The following is a 21,314-nucleotide window of genomic DNA, read 5'->3' as shown; positions in this document are numbered from 1 at the left end:
TGGGGGGAGATGGGAAGATGTGGCGAGTGGTGGGGTCACGTTGGAGGTGGCGGAAATGGCGGAGGATTATGTGTTGTATTTGCCGGCTGGTGGGGTGAAAGGTGAGGACCAGAGGGACTCTGCCCTTGTTGCGTGTGCGGGGATGGGGAGAGAGAGCAGTGTTACGGGGTATGGATGAGACCCTGGTGTGAGCCTCATCTATGGTGGCGGAGGGGAATCCCCGTTCCCTGAAGAACGAGGACATTTCCGATGCCCTGGTATGAAATGTCTCATCCTGGGAACAGATGCGGCGTAGGCGGAGGAATTGGGAGTAGGGGATGGAGTCTTTACAGGGGGCAGGGTGGGAAGACGTGTAGTCCAGATAGCCATGTGAGTCAGTGGGTTTATAATGTATGTCGGTCAGGAGTCTGTCCCCTGCGATGGAGATGGTGAGGTCAAGGAATGGTAGGGAAGTGTCTGAAATCGTCCAGGTGTATTGGAGTGCCGGATGGAAGTTGGTGGTGAAGTGGATGAAGTCAGTCAGTTGTGTGTGGGTGCAGGAGGTGGCACCAAAGCAGTCGTCAATGTAGCGGAGGTAGAGGTCGGGGATGGGGCCCTGGTACGCATCGAACAAGGATTGTTCAACGTACCCGACAAAGAGGCAGGCGTAGCTGGGGCCCATGCGTGTGCCCATAGCTACGCCTTGTGTTTGGAGGAAATGGGAGGAGTCAAATGTAAAGTTATTGAGGGTGAGGACCAACTCCGCTAAGCGGAGGAGAGTGTCAGTGGCTGGGTATAGCTGCTCTAGATGTCAGCTGATTTACATCGGTGAGACCAAGCGTAGGTTGGGCGACCGTTTCGCTGAACACCTCCGCTCAGTCCGCAATAACCTACCTGACCTCCCGGTGGCTCAGCACTTCAACTCCCCCTCCCATTCCCAATCCGACCTCTCTGTCCTGGGTCTCCTCCATTGCCAGAGTGAGCAACAGCGGAAATTGGAGGAACAGCACCTCATATTCCGTCTGGGGTCCTTGCGTCCCTATGGCATCAACATTGAATTCTCCCAATTTGGCTAGCCCGTGCTGTCTCCTCCCCTTCCTTCACCCTCTAGCTGTCTCCTCCCACCCTCCCATCCGCCCGCCCTCGGGCTTCTCCTCCTCCTCCCTTTGTCCTTCTTTCTTTCCCCACCCCCTATCAGTCTGAAGAAGGGTTTCGGCCCGAAACGTTGCCTATTTCCTTCGCTCCATAGATGCTGCTGCACCCGCTGAGTTCCCCCAGCAATTTTGTGTACCTTCGATATTCCAGCATCTGCAGTTCCCTTTTGAACAGCAATGATTAGTCAGTTGGTTAAAATTATGGCTTTGCTATGGAGGAAGAAAAGTGCTGTGATATTGTGTTTTTTTTAATTTTATAGAATCTGCCAAGAATAAATATTTTACAGCATTTGCCCTCCTTTTCTCATCAAGCCTCAAACAACAATGGAATGCCAATGATCAGTCTGAAGAAGGGTCTCAACCCGAAAAGTCACCCATTCCTTCTCTTCAGTGATGCTGCCTGTCCCATTGAGTTACTCCAGCATTTTGTGTCTATCTTCATTTTTAAACCAGCATCTGCAGTTCCTTCCTATACATAATGGCAATGGTGCTATCAGCCCTCTATATCTCTGAATGGTGATGTTCCTCTTGCATGTGCATGGAGATTCAGTGTTAGTAAACAACACAACCACAGAGGGCATTACAACTGGATCTAATTATATTCACATCTGATGGCCAAGCAGTCACTGTTTCTCATAAGGACCATTGGATAGTGATCAGGATATGATTTGACCAATTATTATTATTATTTTGCTTTGGTGGAACCTTATGAATAATTGCTGTACTTTATTCTTGTGTGCTAGTTGAAATGCACTAACTCAGAACAGAAGACAGGTTTGAAGCTTGGCAAAGCTTAATTGTTCCTGAACTGTGTTCCGAGGAACCTGAGTGGCAACAATTTTTTTAACGTATAAATTTGTAGTTTTGGTCTAAATCTAAATTCAGGAGAGGTTTCTGGTCATTTGTATCCTCAAACTATAACATATTCCGAACAAATGCTATGTTATGGAGCAATTGTGATTTTATGCATTTACAGGACAATCAACAAATGGAATGTCCTACAGGCTGGACCCTTCACAAGAAACACTGTTATCTTCTGAATCATGGGAGAAATGAAACCTGGGAAGGAGCTGAAATGGCCTGTCGGCAAAAGTGAGCAACTTTAATCAATTGCCAAATAGACTTCCATTTCAAAATCAACAAGGCAGAAAGCAATATGAATTCCAAGCACAGTTTTTATGGAAAATAATGGGCAATGCGTTTTAACATACCTATAGCAGTAATTGTTACACCATAAGGGTTTCAGCTCCAAACCTCCATAATCAGGGAATCATGTTGCTTTTCCTATAAAGTAGATTTGGTTACTAGCTCATGTTTAGTAATTATATGATAAGCTTCTAAAAGTATTTCAAATCATTAATTTTTACAGAGAGAATTATTTTCATTCAAAATAAAGTTAATTTTCTTAATGAACACAAGCCTTAAATATTAGCTAACCTCAATGATAGTTACAGAAGTTCCTGCAATGGAGGTATGATTGCCAACTAAAGACTGGTTACAGGAATGTCATGGTTAGGCTGAAGAAGTGTTTCGGCCCGAAACGTCGCCTATTTCCATCGCTCTATAGATGCTGCCTCGCCTGCTGAGTTCCTCCAGCATTTTTGTCTACTTTCTAAAAGTAATTTGGGTTTAAGTAATTTCAAGAAAAAAGTGTATTTCATTAAAAATGCAGCTAACTCTCCCAAAGGTTATTATTTTTAAAATAAAACTCCAAGTCTATTTTTTCAAATCTGTGACATATGTTTATTTTATGATCACATGTTTACTTTTAAAGAAATTATCTTTCTTACTTTCTGAACTTTCTAGATGTAGAGATCTGTCAAATAACTGTATAACTAATTTCCTCAGGTTAAAGATGTTCTATAACTCCAAATTTTGTTTAAAAGACAAAATCTACCATGATCTTGGATACCACCATTCTGAACCACACAAAATCAAACACAAGATAAGATAAACCCTAAGGCATTAACTACGTGGAACCAGATTTGAATTTTTAAGACTGCTAGAGTGCAGACTAGGAAATATTACACAAGGTTTGAGTTCTCACTATTTTGAAGGTAAAGCAAAATGCTGAAGTAACTCAGCAGGACAGGCAGCATCTCGAGAGAGAAGGAATGGGTGACGTTTCGGGTCGAGACCCTTCTTCAGACTGATGACAAGGGAATGGGCAGGATAGAGATAGAATGTAATCGGAGACAGTAAGACCGGTGGGAGAACTGGGAAGGGGGTGGGGATAGAAAGAGGGAAAGCAATGGCTACTTGAAGTTAAATAAGTCAATGTTCATACTGCTGGGGTGTAAGCTATCCAAGCAAAATATCCCCCATCCCCTCCCTTTCTGCTTTCCGCAGAGACCGTTCCCTCCATAACTCCATGGTCACTTCGTCCCTTCCCACCCAAACCACCCCCTCCCCTGGTACTTTCCCTTGCAACCGCAGGAAATGCTACATTTGTCGCTTTACCTCCACCCTCGATTCCATCCAAGGCCCCAAGCAGTCTTTCCAGGTGAGGCAGAGGTTCACCTGCACCTCCTCCAACCTCATCTATTGCATCCGCTGTTCCAGGTGTCACCTGTTCTACATCGGTGAGACATTGGCAATCGCTTCGCCCAACACCTCTGCTCAGTTCGCAATAACCAACCTGATCTCCCGGTGGCACTTCACCTCCCCCTCCCATTCCGAATCGGACCTTTCTGTCCTGGGCCTTCTCCATGGCCAGAGTGAGTCCCACTGCAAATTGGAGGTGCAGCACCTCATATTTTGCTTGGGCAGTTTACACCCCAGCAGTATGAACATTGACCTCCAATTTCATTAACCTCCAATTTCTTGCTTTCTCCCTGCTTCCCCTTCCCTTCCCAGCTCTCCCACAGCCTACTGTCTTCGCCTCTTCCTTTCTTTTTCCCACACCCCCCTCACCCGACATCAATCTGAAGAAGGGTCTCGACTCTAAACGTCGCCTATTCCTTCGCCCCATAGATGCTGCCTCATCTGCTGAGTTTCTCCAGCATTTTTGTCTACAAGCGAAATATGAGGTGCTTTTGCCCCAATTTGTGCTGGGCCTCACTCTGACAATGGAGGAGGCCCAGAACGGAAAGGTCACATTGGGAATGAGAGGGGAAGTTAAAGTGCTGAGCAACTGGGAGATCAGGTGGATTAAGCAGAGGTGTTCAGCGAAACGATCGCTGAGCCTGCGCTTGGTCCCGCCGATATACGGGAACAGCGGATACAGTAGAGGAGATGTATGTGAACTTCTGTGTCACCTGAAAAGACTGTTGGGGTCCTTGGATGGAGTCGAGGGGGGAGGTGAAGGGACAGGTATTGCATCTCATGTAGTTGCATAGGAAAGTACCTGGGGAGGGTGGGTGGGAAGGGACGGGTTGACCAGAGAGTTGCGGAGGGAACGATCTCTGCGGAAAGCAGAAAGGGGTGGAGATGGGAAGATGTGGCCAGTGGTGGGATCCCATGGGAAGTGGCAAAAATGTTGGAGCATATAATCCTCCAACAATTCCCGCCCACTTTCCTGACATCAGTGAAGAAGTTCTCGACCCGAAACGTCACCCATTCCTTCTCTCCAGAGATGCTGCCTGTCCCGCTGAGTTACTCCAGCATTTTGTGTCTACATTCGATTTAAACCAGCATCTGCAGTTCTTTCCTTCTCACTACTTTGATATCCCAAAGAGGAATGCATTATGATAGATGTTCTGATCGCTATTGATTTCAGCAAAATAAAATAATTTTAAGTGTAGATAGGATATGTTAAACAGAGCAAAAAGACAGCTGTGATAACAAAGATAACATGTGGAATAAGAGGAAACATTATATGAAATTGATTCTTTTTAGGTGGATGCAGTACTATGTGGCAGTCCATGCACAGTAGAAGCACTTTCTCCTGAGAGGCACTATTGTAGGTCACCACTTTAAGTGATAGGAACATAAAAGTTAAGGAGACAAAGAGTTCAACTGCTGTCTTTTTGGCTGAGGTTTAAACCAAAGCCCTGTGTGCTCCCTCAGATGTATCATAATATTTGAAGTTGAAGGGTTTCTTCCTTGAGTACTGCCAATTATTATTTTTTACCTCATATAACATTATTAAAACAGATCATCTTGTCATGGTCACGTTTCTTATGACACACGGTGGTGGATGGACATTGTTGCTGCAGCTCCTGTAAAAATACTTTAAAAGTATTTAACTGACTATAAATCACCTTTGCATGTGCTGACATCATCAAACGATGTAACTTAAAACTTGTCCATTGTTGCTGTGTAAATTAATATAGTATTCAAAACCAGCCAGAATGCAGCATAATCAAAATAGCTAAAATAAGAATTAAGTCCAAAAACTGCAGCCAGGAGTCCTTTTTCTATTTACAGGTATTTTTAATAGTGTTTTGCTTCTAATGTTCTAACTGTTGTTTGTTCTTCTGCTCCGGTTATAAAATGAATTACAATGTGTTCAACTGGTATTTTCCACAAAAAGTTATAGACTTAAGAGTTTTACAGTGTGCTTCTCTGTACTTAGGTTTCATGCTAACTTGGTCAGTGTTCACTCCAGGAGAGAACAAAAATGGCTTTGGAACTTTGCCAGGAAGCAGCCATTCTGGATTGGTATGTATATGTGAAGAATTTCCCATGTAGAGATCTAATAACCAACAAGGCTTTTTTTCCAAAGAGAATAATAGCTATACCTTGAAAATATAGCATCTGAAAATTGTCAGTGGATTGGTATTTGACTTTAGCTTAAGATGATGTTGGCCTGGCTATCAAAATACAAAACACGTCCAGTGAAAACCATAAATTGAACATTAATTTCAACTGCATAATATACTGAAAAATAACACCTCTGATTTCATCTTTACTGGCATTAAACACATGCCTATGTATCAGTCACTTGTCATACTTGCCTCTCACCATACAATTTTGTGCTCATCTCCCACCATTCAATTCTGTTAACATACTGCATATATAACTGTATGTTGGGCAATGAGTACAACTGATGATTGATATTTTTACAATGAACCAAAAGTGAATCTTTGTTCTATATAGTTTCCTTAATATGTAATAGTGTAAATTTATGTTCCACTTTAAGTATGATATCATAATTTCTCTGATAAAATTAAGTTCAATCATACATTACTCAACAAAGTTCACCATCTCCCTTACCAGCATAGCTATGTTACGGCCCTACAATGTTATTGGAATGCTCGGACAAAATTGGGGTTAAGTTGTCAACTGGAAAAGATTTAGATTTGGCTGTTTTGTCACGTTTCATAATCTGGTGTGTTGAACAGAATGAAACACCCCTTCACCCAACTGAATGCAGTCATGAAGTGGCATAGAAACATAGAAAATAGGTGCAGGAGTAGGCCATTTGGCCCTTCGAGCCTGCACCACCATTCAATATGATAATGGCTGATCATCCAACTCAGTATCCTGTACCTGCCTTCTCTCCATACCCCCTGATCCCTTTAGCCACAAGGGCCACATCTAACTCCCTCTTAAATATAGCCAATGAACTGGCCTCAACTACATTCTGTGGCAGATAATTCCAGAGATTCACCACTCTCTGTGTGAAAAATGTTTTCCTCATCTTGATCCTAAAAGATTTCCCCCTTATCCTTAAACTGTGACCCCTTGTTCTGGACTTCCCCAACATCGGGAATAATCTTCCTGCATCTAGCCTGTCCTGCATCACCCCTTAAGAATTTTGTAAGTTTCTATAAGATCCCCCCCTCAATCTTCTAAATTCTAGCGAGTACAAGCCGAGTCTATCCAGTCTTTCTTCATATGAAAGTCCTGACATCCCAGGTTTATCAATGAACAGCAAAACTAATTACTATCATTTTTATTCAGTAATTGGCACTTGGTTACAACAGAAGTTGATGCTTAAGATGAAAGAATAGAAGAGGCTAGGTCACCTAAAAACTTTGTTGATAACATTTTTAAACCCTCATCTTTGTTGATGCGGAAAACTGATTTGCACATCAGAGCTGCAGGCTTGTTCCATTGGGATAATCCATTTATATTGATAATTTTTGAGGAACATTCTTATCCATGGTTATAAAATGGAATAAAGCAGATTGATGACCAAGGCACAACAATGTTTGTATCAAAATGCTAACACCTGTAACACAACCAGATCTATAAACGTGTTTATTTACAGAGAGTGGTGAATCTCTGGAATTCTCTGCCACAGAAGGTATTTGAGGCCAGTTCATTGGCTATATTTAAGAGGGAGTTTAATGTGGCCCTTGTGGCTAAAGGGATCAGGGGGTATGGATAGAAGGCAGGTACAGGATACTGAGTTGGATGATCAGCCATGATCATATTGAATGGCGGTGCAAGCTCGAAGGGCCAAATGGCCTACTCCTGCACCTATTTTCTATGTTTCTATGTTCATATTTAACTCATTGACAAAGAAAGAATAACATGATAAGATTGTATGTTGGTGTGTTATATTTAGAATATAATGTGAATGACATTAAGATAGACTATATTGCTTTCCTTTGAAAAAAAAAAATTGTTGCAGGTTTAACAGATGAGACTGGTTCTGGAAAATGGACATGGACAAATGGAAGGCCAGTATCTTTTACAAACTGGATGAAAAGAAATGTTTCGCCAGATAAAAATTTGCAAACAAACTGTGCTCTTGTCCAGGGCAAAGGTAAATGGGTGAGCAGGAAGTGCAATGAGGAACACGAGGGCTATATATGCTGCATTTCTCTGTCCAAAGTTTAAATTACCCATCTCAAAACAGGTCATGTTTTTGTGAATATCTCACCAAAACCTTGTAAAAAAACAATATTCGGTGTCAGTATTTTCATATACAATTGGAAGTTGATATGTTTGTTCCCATTTAAAAAATAATAATTTTAAGACAAACATGGCAGAAACAAGAGACTACATTATTTCTGTTCATGCCACTGATGATTAAAAGTTGCATTTTGAATGTATTTCTTTTCCTTCTATTATTAATTGTAAAACCAGGTACGAGCCACAGAACATGATGTGCTATGGAGGAATAATCCTAAAATATTTAAAGAATAAACCTAAAACTTAACTTTCAAGAGCAGGTAGAATATAAGATGGCAAACAATGGTAAAACAATTAATTGACTTGTGGCATGCCTCGTATCCCATTTAATCAATGGTGTTCTTTCAACTGTGTATGGTGGTAGAACCTCCCTGCATCATTCAATAATCACAATTCATCTTAGATTCAGTATAAAATCCTCATCATACAGTTTTAGTCATAGAGCTATACAGCATTGAAACAAGCCACTTGGCCCAACTAGTCCAGGCTGACCAATTGCCTAACTGAGCTAGACCCACTAGCCTGCACCTGGTACATTTTGTTGCAATCCTTTCCTCTTCGTGTACCTGCCCAAGTATCTTTGAAATGTCATGATTGTACACATCTCTTCCACTTCCTCTGACAGCTAATTCAGTATGCGGACCATACTCTGTGAAAGTATTGCTCGTCAGGACCTTTTTAAATCTTTCTCTCTCACCTTAGATATATGCTCTCAAGTTTTAGACTTACCTTCCCTGGGGAAAAGATTGGCTATTCATCTTATCTATGCCCTGTGGATACAAGGAACTGCAGATGCAGGCTTACAAAAAAGGATAAAAATTGCTGGAGTAACACAGCGGGTCAAGCAGCATCTCTGGAGAACCCTTCTCCTGACTGATTGTAGGGGGGGTTGGAAGGGACAGGGAAGAAAGTTGGATGAGAGGAAGGGCAGGACAGAAGCTGGAAGGTAACAGGTTGACGCAGGTGAGGTAGTGTAAGTTGTTAGACAGATTGTGGAAAAAGGTCAGATATGAAAAGACAGAAGATGTGAAGCAAAAGGGTTTAAAAGTTGTGAATTGTGATGCTGGAGGAAGGAATGTAGGTTGAAAGGGAGGGGGGAGGGGACAAATATGTGCAAGCCCAAATGGGGATGAGGTGAGGCAGCGCAGTTTACGGTAGAAGAAGGGAGAGGGGAAGGGTTTTGTAGTTGCATAAAATCAGAGAATTCAATGCTTATATGAAGTATTGTTCCTCCAGTTTGCATGTGGCCTCATTCTGTTAATGGAGGGGGCCCAGATCAGAAAGATCAGCATAGGAATGGGAAGAGTCATTTATTTACAACATTCATTTATTCAGCAACTTTCAAACACATTCTCATACCTTAGCCAATCGTTTCCCCAAAGTGTAAAATTAGTAACTGAAATGAGTGTAATATTTAATTTTTCGAAATGCCTATTCATTTACTTCCATTTTTTAAAAATTTAATTCGGCATTGGGCCTAAATAAGCAATGTACAGCTTAACTATAGGTTGTAAAGAAACGTACATGCTGTGCTGGTTTGAAGCTGTGACCAAATCAGATTACCATACTTGGTACCATACCATAGATAAATGTAGCTGTGTGTGTTGACAAATACAAAACAAAATGCAGATTCTGGAAATCTAAAGTCAGGCTGCATCTATGTAAAGAAAAACAGTCAGCATTGATTCAGTTTGAAGACTCTTCATCTTTAAAATTTCTGTGATCTGAAACAATAACTCTTTCTCTTTCAAAGGATGCTGACAGACCTGCTGAGGTTTTCCAGTATTTTCTGATTTTTTTAATTTTTTGTGTATGCTATTCAATGCTTTGTATGGAACAGAATAATACTGCCGTGTTTTTTTAAAATCAGTGTCATAGATAAATCTATGCAATTTACAAATGTTTTATAAGCCCTTGTTATCTTTTAGGCTCAACAACATTGTCAGAGGCATTGTCAGATAGTAAACTATGTGACATCTGCTTATTCTACTCCACAGTGCAATTAAAGTTCTATCTGTTAGATGAATAGATGTTGTTGCAGCCTGTTGTGTGATGTTTCTAGGCTCAGTGTATTAAATTAGATTTCAATCATATTTAAGAAAACATTACTGTTAATGCCATAAATTTTAAATGTTTGTGGAACTTATACTGTACTAAAAGAGATTAAACAATTTAAATGCTAAATTTCAAGACTGCTGTACTGTAAATCTATTGCTTTAAGGATGTGTTTTCCTGCCCTTGTCACTATGTTGAATATTTCTGGTTTCCTCCCTTTTTAATTTCTCATCCCACACCCAATCTGACCTTCTGGCTTTCTGAGGGATTTGCAAGTGCTTCTAAAGATCTCCAATCATCAGAGACACTTAGAAATAATTGGAAAACATGTAAATTAAACCAAAAAATCAAAACCAAATTTACCTCCAATCCACATCAATGTAAAATGTTTAATTACTTTACATATTCACTGGAATACTGTTGGCAACATTTACAAAAATGGGAACAGTTGGTAACCCCTTTCAAATAAACAGGGCTATGCTCAGTATTCTAGCTTTTGCCAGCAGGGAACAGAAGGTCCAAATACACAATATTTGCCCCAGCTCACTGAGTTATGAATCACTGTCTCCGCACCCCTCACATCATGGACCAGCAGAAGCAAGGGTGGTTGAAACCATTCAGCTGTATACGGCATTGTGCAAGAGGAGAACAGAAAGCTCATTTTCCTCATCCACCTCTGTACTTTGTAAAAATGTGATAAAGTGAAAGCTAGAGCACAAATTGTTAAAGCACATCAATCAAGGATCAAATATTTACACTTCCAGCTCAAACCTAAACTTTTCTTAATAGTTTTTCCATACATTTGCTCCTTTTAAAAACAATATGTGGGACAAATATTAAATCATAAAAATTGTACATGAACTAATACATAGCAAGATTCTTTTTTTAAAGGCATTAGACAAAGAGACTGGAGAAGAGCCTAAACAATATCGCTAACATAACCCAACACCAGCCCAGATTACTTTAGTAAACTAAGGTGCTGGATTCAAATCGTACAGTTACATTAAGTAGGCTAATACCTGAGAATGGCAATGACCAAGTCATATGGAATTCCCAAGTCATTGGAAAAACTGCTTTGTTGCATCATCAGAAATTAAATCTTGTGCCGTGTACTTTATCCTATGTGGTTCATGACATCTTGCACATGAATGCAGCAAAGAGAATTAACACCTTAACCATGCATACAACCGCAGGTATTTGTGAGCAGGAGATAATTCCCAGCGTTTGTCTGTCTGCGTCTCTGGTAACCTCCACTGCTGTTTCTACAGTCTGGAATGCATCAACGATAAGGACAGTAGAGACTCAAGAGTGTTTAAATGTCAGATGTCCAAAAAATGGAACAATGAAATTCTTACTTGCAGCAGGTGTCTATACACAGTACTCAGATAACACAATAAACAAAACAAAATCAAATTTTTTTTTTTAAATGGACAATTTATACAAATTGTGTTCTGTTGATGAAGAAGTTGAGGATCCAGTTACAAAGGAATGTACACAGACCCTATTCCCTGAATTGGAAGGGATGATGGTGTTGAACGCTGAGCTGTAGTTGATGAACAACAGCCTGCCTGCCGTATGTGTTTTTATTGTCCAGTGCAAGATCCTGGGCTATTTTAATCGACCAAAACATAAATGCGCTCATTCACCTCAAACTGCCAGTTGAAATTTATCTTCCGATCCTCTATTGATTGCTTTAATATACAAAAAAGAAAGTATAATTATTTTAAAAATACGACCACTTGCAGTTCTGTAGAAAAACAACACAAGGTAAACAACCCAGCTCTCTAACAGCAAAAATGACCAATCAATAGTTGTACTGTTCAAGTCCAGTACTCACTGTAAGTTCTATCAATGTTTGGCTTCACTGGCTGCCGAGATGATGTTTGCCACTTTAAAAAAAGCGATTTATGAGGAGACCATTGTATATGGCTCCACTACCATGTAAGGTACACAGAACATGCAAGGTACACAGAAGAGTACAGTACGAGAAAAGGCCCTCCGACACACAATGCCCATGCTGAACATGGTACCAAGCTAAACTAATCTTCTCTGCCTGCTCCTAATCCGTATCTCTTCATTCCCTGCATATACATGCGCCTATTCAAAAGCTACCATTGTATCTGTCTCACCCACCACCCACGGCAGCGTCCTCCAAACACCCACCACCTTCTGAGTAAAATATTTGCCCTGCACATCACCTTTAAACTCTCACCCCTCTTTACTCCTTTCAGCTTAATGCAATGCCCATTGGTCTTTGACATTTCCACTCCAGGAAAAAGATTCTGACTATCTAACCTATTTATGCCTCTCATAACTTTATATACTTCCATCAGGTCTCCCCTTAGCTTCCGAAACTCCAGAGAAAACAATCCAAGTTTGTCCAACCTCTCCTTATATTGAATACCTTCTAGTCCAGTCAGTTTGCTGGTAAACCTCTTCTCCAAAGCTACCACATCCCTTCTGCAATGGGGTGACCAGAACTGTACACAGTACTCCAAATGTGGTCTAAACAAAGCTGCACAATGACTTCCTGACTATTGTACTCAATGCCCCAACCAATAAAATCAAGCATACCATATATCTTCTTTAGCACTCTAACTACCTGTGTTACCACTGTCATGGAGCTGCAGACTAGGACATCAAGATCTCTCTATACATCGAATCTGTCAAAGGTCTAGCCATTAGCTATATATTTTTCCATTATAGTCAACCTCACAAAGTGTAACGCCTCATACTTGCTTGGATAATCTCCATCTGTGGTTTCTCTGCCCATTTCTGCAAATAATCTATATCCCAATGTATAAATTGCCAAGTTTCATTACTGTCAACAACACTTCCAATCTTGTTATTGTCAGCAAACTTGCTAACCAACTCATCCACATGTAAATCCAAGTTATTTATATATATCACAATATGAAGCCCCAGCCCAGATCCCAATGGAACTTCATTGGTCACAGATCTCCAGTTATAATAACACTCTTCCACCACAAATCCTCTGTCTTCTATGCGTTAGTCAGTTGTGAATCCAAGCAACACAATCGCCATGGATCCCATGCATCTCAATCTTCTGGATCAGACTATCATTAAATAACTCACTAAAATGCATGTAGACAGCATCCATTGCCCCACCCTCATCAATCACCTTCCTCAGCTTCTCAAAAAACAGTTGTTAGTAAGATATGACCTGCATGGACAAAGCCATGCTGACGATCCTTCATTAATCCATTCTCTTGTAAATTAGAGTAAATCCTATCCTCAAGAATCTCATCTCAAATCTCATCTAAACTGTTGTCCCCTTTCTTTAAGAATTCAATTTCCTGCATGCATATTTTGAATTAATGTCTGATAAAAGGATACTATCGTCCAGAAATAATTGTGCAATTACAATACAATACAATACAATACAATACAATACAATACAATTTTATTGTCATTTGAGCCTCAGTGAGGCTCAAACGAAATTTTGTTTCCACAGCCATACAAACAAAGACAATTCCTAGACATACACACAATTTAGTTCACACAAACATCCATCACAGGGAACCCAATTTGTTAGAGTTATACAGCACAGTAAAGTTCCTTCAGTCCAATGTGTCTGTCAACCATCCCGTACCCATTCATCCTTATCCTAGATTCTCAACTCACCTAAACCCACCCATCTTTGGAATGTTGGAGAAAACCAGAGAACATGCAAACTCCACGCAAGGAGCACCATGGAAGAGAGTGAGCTCGTGCCGCTGGAGTTGAGGCAGTAGTTCTACTAGCTGCAGCACTCTGCTATTTCTTTATTCCTAAAACAAACTTTTAATGATTCAATTATTACCGTTTCTTTCTGGAGACATTCAGTATATACCCTCAAACAACCGCACTACTGTTCATAGCGGTTCTGGTTGACTTTGTAAAGCAGTTCAGCATTTTTTTAATTAGCTTTAACACCTGGAAACTCCAGGCTACCAGTGTTAGCAATCAATCTGTTTGGATTCCAAGGTCTTTCGGAATGTTTCCATAAAATCTGCTTCCGGGTTTTTCCTTTTTTGGCAAATCATACAATTTTATAACTAAAGGAAGGGGAAGAAAAGGTATCTGCCACATTAACCTGTTAAGGATTTATAGATCCTTCTGAATATGTGGATTCTCGTGCACATCAATTGTTACTGCTGCTGTTTTGTTTTAATCTGAAAAGATAGACGCCTTTGAACTTTCTGAAGCTGAAGGTAATTTATTAAAATGATAAATTACATAGGTTCCAACACCAATCTGTAGCAGGCTGGTAACAACCGCCTTACAACCAGATGGATTCCCTTTAGCACTAACTTGTTCACTGGTTGTTCCTTTTAACTAAGCATTCTTTCATTTGCCTCCCGTTAATCTATCCTCATCAGTTAAATTCTTCATTTTATCCACAGGCATTATTTAATGTGAATGTGTCACAATTCATGTGAGAATTATAGAGATTGTAATTACATCTGTACAGTGTACTGCACGTTCCAAGTGCCTGATTCTTAATGACTACCTTGCACTCCATTAAATGTGGGGAGGAGCACCTTAATTTACATGGCGATATATTTGAACCCATGCAGTGCAGAGTTTCCATTAGTAGTCATAAAAGAACATGGAAAAGGTTGCCGAGGCCTTACCTGCAAATCAGAGGCAAACTTTGCTGCTTTCTGTTCATGTTTTTCTATATTTCAGATTCTCATTTGTAGTTCTACAATATTGCCATGAACCCAGCTGAATGGAAAGATTTATCTATGTCACAATTTACTTCTTGTTTGATTTCAATCTTTTGAGAAATTTCCCCCATATTAAATAGGTCTTTTCACATTTCAGATCTCACTTACTACTCCCCACGCTGTTTTTAAGTACATTCCTTACTGCCAAGGCCGCAGGAATTAATTGAAAGTTAATAAAAGATCTTATGTCTTTGACTAAAAATATAACTGCAATGTAGTTACAACTCCTTTTGTAAATCTTCATGCTTGCACCCAGTGTTTGCATTCTCAGAGATGCAGTTTTGACGAATGGAATATTCTCTGAACCAGTCTGAATCAATTGAGCAGAAGGTAACAATTACAACATTTTGAGATGTTAAAAATCAAGTCTGCAATTTATCCCATCAGATAAAGCATAAAAAGAAGTTTAATTTGACACCCAATTCACTTTCATATCTTCAGTATTAAAAAAGTTATGGCCATTTTCATACTCGGAAATTAGCATCTTGTTCCCTATTGATTTTCCATTGACTTAACACAAAAGCTGTGATCGAGGACAGTCTAAAGCCCATAACTTTATTAAAAATTAAGAGAACTGAAATAAATTTTCAGTTATTATTGATTGAAGCATTCTGAAACAAATATTAAACAATCTTACTTGGATGACCTGAAATTAAAGCATATAATTAGTTAGTTACCCAATTGTAGCAAATTCCAAAATTCAATTACTAGATCTAAACATCTATCCATTTCTTAAGGAAAGATTAACATTTTTAAATAGCCTAAGTGTCCAAAGAACATTCACACAAGAATTCAGAATAAAACATGATTTTTAAATCTCATTGACATTCATTTATAGGCCAAATGGAAGGGATTTAGTGTTCAATTGCTGTAAATTAATGGCCATTTAAATCAGCCATTAAATGGGATTCAGTGGAACGCGCTGGTTTAGAACGCTGCCATTGCGGTGAATTTGTACCCCATGTCGGCATGAAAGATACTGCCGGTTCAGATGGGCCCCCAAGTCAGCTACTCGCAACATAAAATTTTGTATAAAGGGATCTTAAGAAGCCCTTTTTAATGTAAAAATAAACAACCTACCTTCCGTTGTCCCCTACATGAGCTCCGTCCAGTTGTCGGGGTTCGCGGCTTTAGAGGATGATTTTTAATCTACTATAACAATTAAATAACTGAATTTAGTTTAAAAATACCTGCAGTGAACGAACCTCGCAGCGATTTTTCGTCAGCAACTAAGTAGGCTGAACAACATCGATTTCAACAGCCTTGAGAAAATCGCGTTTTAAACCCGCTCCTCTCTCAAAGGCGCCAAAGTCGCGCACACGGGCAGCGGCAGAACTGCAGCGCCGCTGAAGGTAAGTTTTGCAACATACCTACATAAGGTAGATAGGTAGTCCTGCTCAGAACAGAACTAAGGGATGCAGTTTGTAGAAACAAGAAACTGCAGATGCTGGTTTACAAAAGAAAACACAAAATGCTGGAGTAACTCAGCAGGCCAGGCAGCATCCCTGGAGAATATGGATTGATGATATTTCAGGTCGGGACTCTTGGGATGCTACCTGACCTGATGAGTTACTACAGCATTGTACCTACCTTAAGGAACACAGTTAAAATTTACAGCCATTTCTATAATCAGCCTGAGAATTTATCATTTGTTACTGTAAAGAAAGGAACATATAGATCCCATTTTAATGGAACCTTCCAATCATTAAAACAAGGTGAGCCCTCTGGGTGAAAAAGGAATCTTTTACAGTAATATATAAACCAACTAAGCACAGAGAAAATAAAGCTACACAAGCAAATGCATTGGCTATTGAGAACGAAGGTTGGAATTCTGATTCATGTGTTGTGGTGAGTTAGAATCTGATCAATTAATGAGGGCACATGAAGAGTGGCGGAAAAGAAGCAAGAAAGACTAATGGGCCTGTCCCACTTAGGTGATTTTTCAGGTAAACTGCTGGCGACTGACAAGTCGTAACAGGTCGCTAAAAAACCGGCGACTGGAACAGCGACTGGAATGGCGACTGACAGAGTGGAACACACACACACACACATACACACATCACTTCCTTCACCTCCCTGTTATGCAGGCAGGAGACAGGGCAAGCGGGGGGAGCGCTGCCTGAGTGAAATTCACACGGTGCAAAGCCAATGTGTTACAGACACACACCACGATGAACAGCAAGGTTGGCACTGTAAATAAAACAGTGAAAGCACAGTGTATGGGAAGGGTCACTTAAGTCCTTTAAAAGAGGGGGGGAGAAAGGAGGGAGAGGGGGAAGAAGGGGGGAGAAGGAGGGCCAGAGATACACGGCAGACATTAACATTACCGGTCGGTTATCCTTGGTTCTGAAAACTACTGTTTATGTTTTTTTTCCCCAATGAACCAATGAAATTCACTGGTCAGCATCGGCGACAACCAACATGTTGAAAAATTAGCGGCGACCAGAATGAAGCCGAGACTAGTTACGAGAATGCGGGAACTACTCACCACCATGCAGGCGACACCCCGGCAACCTCCGGCGAACATGTGGTGACCTTGTGGCGACCTCATAGTCTCCTGTAGTCGCCTAAAAAGTCGCATAAGTGGGACAGGCCCATAAAACAACCATTGGAAGTTACAGATAACTGCAGGCCATGTTACAAAGTGAGACATGGGACCATTTGTGATCTAAATGTATGATAGAACTGGCTAGAGGTACACCCTGATATGTTTAATTTACTATTCTGATTCTCTGAGCACAATATTGGCAAAATAACAACTTTCTGATCAACCAGCAAAGGATCACACTGGCACTTTCTCCATTAGAAAAGGCGAATGTTTCGATATTCCAATTCGAATGTTGTCAAAAAAGTACCTGAAAACAATATTTCCCTTGTTCTTACAAATGAAATTCAAAACCTGAAGATAGGCAAACAAGGATATGTAACAAGGGACAGCAGAATGAAATTTCCAAAAAATTTCTACTGTGGACTATATTTTTTCATATTTAATCGTGATGAAAATTAAGCCAATGCAGCTGTGAGTAAATATGGCAGATCAATTCTACTTTCCAATAAGTTACGAGCTTTAACTGGATAATTTGTTACAGCTGGTGACCTTTGTGACCCGCATGCAAAGAACAGGAGCATTTTGGATTGCATTAATGTACTAAGTTGGAAACCAGCGATAAAAGACTCTATCCTGGTATCAAGTAATTAATGACGTCTACCGTGAAATGTGGCCAACAGCTGTGAAAGAGATGGGGGAGGGGGGGTGGAGGGAGGATAAGCTAGCAATTATGAACAATAGCAAATCACTGAAACGTATCATTTAAAAAAAATTGATTTCTGATAAACTTGCGCCTGATTCAGACGTTTTAAAAACAAATGCTGTTAATTATAGATGTAACAGGAATATTGTCCTGTGCTCATGGAGGGTAATGTTGGCGCTGGTGGTTCAAGCAGCCTGCCAATGACACAGGTGTCCTGAGGCTGTGTTCAGAATACCGGAATGTATGAAGTTTGCAGATTGCTGGGTTTGTGGCACCTGCAGCACATTTGCCTCATTGTCCATCCACCTGCAAAATATGGCTCTAAAATACAACAGGCAGTGCTGGCCAATCTGGGCAGGAATCAGCCCTTCCCCCCCCCACCCCACGCATTCACTCCATCCTCCCCTCAAACCACCCCCATCCACTCTTAGCGGCTCTCCGGTGGGGCAGCCATTCCCTCCCATTGTGACGTAGAACACGCAGGTATTACTGCGCAGGTTCAGCTGACGGGCACAGCAAGTGGAAAAGGGATTTATTAAAGCTTAAAATGTGAATAACTCTTAAAATATAACAACAATTTAAATGTTAAAAAGATTTTTTCAGTCCATTCTTTCTTGTTGCTACTCTTGTTGCGTTCTGCAGCTGGGGAGGGGCACAGCTTCAGGGGCTGTCGGGGGCCGGTGGGGGAGGGGGGAGCGTCCTGTAGCCGAGGGAGGGGGGTGGCTTCAGGCGGTGGCCAGTAGGGGAGGGGGGCTTTCTGGAGGGCTAGTATGGGTGTTGTGGGCCAAAGGGACCATTTTCCAGAGGGCTAGTATGGACATCGTGGGCTGAATGGACTCTTGGGCTAGTCCTGCAGCTGTGGACGGGGAGGCTTCAGGTGGGGGCCGGAGGGAGCATTCTGTAGCCAGGGGAGGGGGACGGCTTCAGGCAGGGGCTGGTGGGGGGGAAGCATTGCCATGGCCTGCCACTGGGGGGAGGGGTGTGAGGGGAGGGGGTGGGGTGTGTAGGCGGGGGTGGTGTGCCCCTCCAGCGCATGGCTCCCTCAAACCCCACTGTCAAATTATACAGCATGGAAGTAGATTATTTGGTCCACCAAGCCTGTGCAGACCATCAAGCACCTATGTCAATCATCATCGCCACTCAAAACTGTCCTCTCATGGAGGACGCCTGTGCATGACTTTGTTTAACGTGGGGAGACTGGTGCACAGACAGCCATCACAAGGTTCTTGACAGATCTGGGTCAGGATCCAGTGTCATGGAGTCTAAGACGACCGGAGACCCTTTTCTGCTGCAGCTGTTAGACTCTCTCTAACTTCTACAGGTGCACAGTCGAGAGCATACTGACCGGTTGCATCGTGGCTTGGTTTGGCAATTTGAGCGCCCTGGAGAGGAAAAGACTACAAAGGGTAGTAAACACTGCCCAGTCCATCATCGGCTCTGACCTTCCTTCCATCGAGGGGATTTATCGTAGTCGCTGCCTCAAAAAGGCTGGCAGTATCATCAAAGACCCACACCATCCTGGCCACACACTCATCTCCCTGCTACCTTCAGGTGGAAGGTACAGGAGCCTGAAGACTGCAACAACCAGGTTCAGGAATAGCTACTTCCCCACAGCCATCAGGCTATTAAACCTGGCTCGGACAAAACTCTGATTATTAATAACCACTTTCTGTTATTTGCACTTTACCAGTTTATTTATTCATGTGTGTATATATTTATATCATGGTATATGGACACATTTATCTGTTTTGTAGTAAATGCCTACTATTTTCTGTGTGCTTAAGCAAAGCAAGAATTTCATTGTCCTATACAGGGACACATGACAATAAACTCACTTGAACTTGAACTTGAACTTCATCCGCCTTCCCAGCCGTTCTGACGCTCCATTAAAGTCAGCCATCATCTTCCATCTGTTCCACTGTTGAGGTCTTGGTTGGATTGCTCTTTGTCAGAGACCTCCCACTCGACCTTACCGCCATGGGTGACCCAAGCAGGAGCACAGCTCCAGACAGCATCGCTCTCAGGATCGCAGGACCACACAAGCTTCTCCACCACGACAAGGTGACAATCCACAGAGAAGAAGCATCCATGCACACTAATCCCATTTTAATATTTCAACAAGCCCATCACCTCCCTTCGAACACCAATTTCCTCCCCCTACCATCACCCCCCTCACTCCCCCTGCCCAGATTCTACCACTCACCTGCAAATTATGGGGCAATTTACAGTGGTCTATTAATTTGTCAAGCCAACACTCGGAGGAAACGCATGTGGTCAGAGGGAGAACATGCAAACTCCACACAGACGTCACTGGATGTCAAGAGTTGTACCCTGGTCTATGGCACTGCAAGGAAGCAGCTCTATCAGCAGTGCCACTGTACTGCCCTAAATGGGATGTGGGGGAAAACACACCTGGTCACAAGAAGAACGTACGAAACCCTCAAAGACACCAGAGTTCCGGATTGAACTCAGTGCACCAGCGCGTGAGGCATAAGCTCAACCAGCTAACTAACTCTGATGCCATAACGGGCTGCTTCTTGCAAGCATGTAGCCGTCTGTTGTAGTTCACCAGGCAGTCACCTCATTTAATTACACCAGATGCTGCCCTGACATATTCTTCTGTAACCTTCATTGAAGCAGGATTGAGACTGAATGGTGGGATCCTGCAACTCATTGCTTCAAAGGATGGTGAAGGCAGAAAACAACATCACATTTAAAACCTCCTTGGATCAGCTTTTCAAAATTCTGGGAAGTGGCATTAACCTAAATGCATGGCATAATGTGTTAAATGGCCTCCCAATATCCAAGAATCTCTATAATTCCACGATCATGATGGGGCTAGAGGGAATAGTTTTATTTCCCCACTATCAGCAGGCTGTCCCACGATTCAGTCCTCTCCCCCCAGCATTCTGCTGATGAGTGAAGGACATAACAATGCAGCCGTGGCAGCAGACACGTCAGATCAGGATCAGAGCAGAAGGGACTCTCGGCTTCCCATTCATGTATTGCACCATGCAGCTGCTGGGGGAAAGGGTGTTGGGACCAGGTTATCATTCTCCATTTCCTATTGCAGAGTGTAGACTCGCACCAGCTTGAGCACCGACCCACTTGCAGCAGGTACATCCCCTTAGCCCATGCCAGGGAACTAGCAGGCCTGCAGAGCTGATAATATACAGATGATTGAGGAGTCTGGGTAATTCTGACAGGCCAGGAATGCAGGAAGCTGCCATTGTGCTAGAATCAACAGCCATCAAATTGAAAAGATGTGAGTTGGGAAATCAGAGGTCCACAGTTGAGATGCAACACAGCATTTCCAAACAGCCTGGGACACTGTT

General features: G+C 41.8%; 1 protein-coding gene across 1 annotated transcript in view; it reads left to right on the top strand.

The window, feature by feature from the left end:
• The window catches only part of LOC116977779 (FRAS1-related extracellular matrix protein 1-like), a 161,810-nt gene extending 151,680 nt beyond the window's left edge, over positions 1-10,130 (top strand). Inside the window, exons 33-35 of the mRNA XM_033028527.1 lie at positions 2,110-2,225; positions 5,650-5,735; positions 7,657-10,130. Coding sequence (XP_032884418.1) covers positions 2,110-2,225; positions 5,650-5,735; positions 7,657-7,865 — 411 coding nt within the window. The 3' untranslated portion in view covers positions 7,866-10,130. The remainder of the gene's footprint in view (positions 1-2,109; positions 2,226-5,649; positions 5,736-7,656) is intronic.
• The last annotated feature ends 11,184 nt before the right edge of the window (positions 10,131-21,314 follow it).

This window comes from Amblyraja radiata, chromosome 10 (genome assembly GCF_010909765.2).
Source record: "Amblyraja radiata isolate CabotCenter1 chromosome 10, sAmbRad1.1.pri, whole genome shotgun sequence".
Lineage (NCBI taxonomy): Eukaryota > Metazoa > Chordata > Chondrichthyes > Rajiformes > Rajidae > Amblyraja > Amblyraja radiata.
This window is presented reverse-complemented; position numbering and strand designations above follow the sequence as displayed.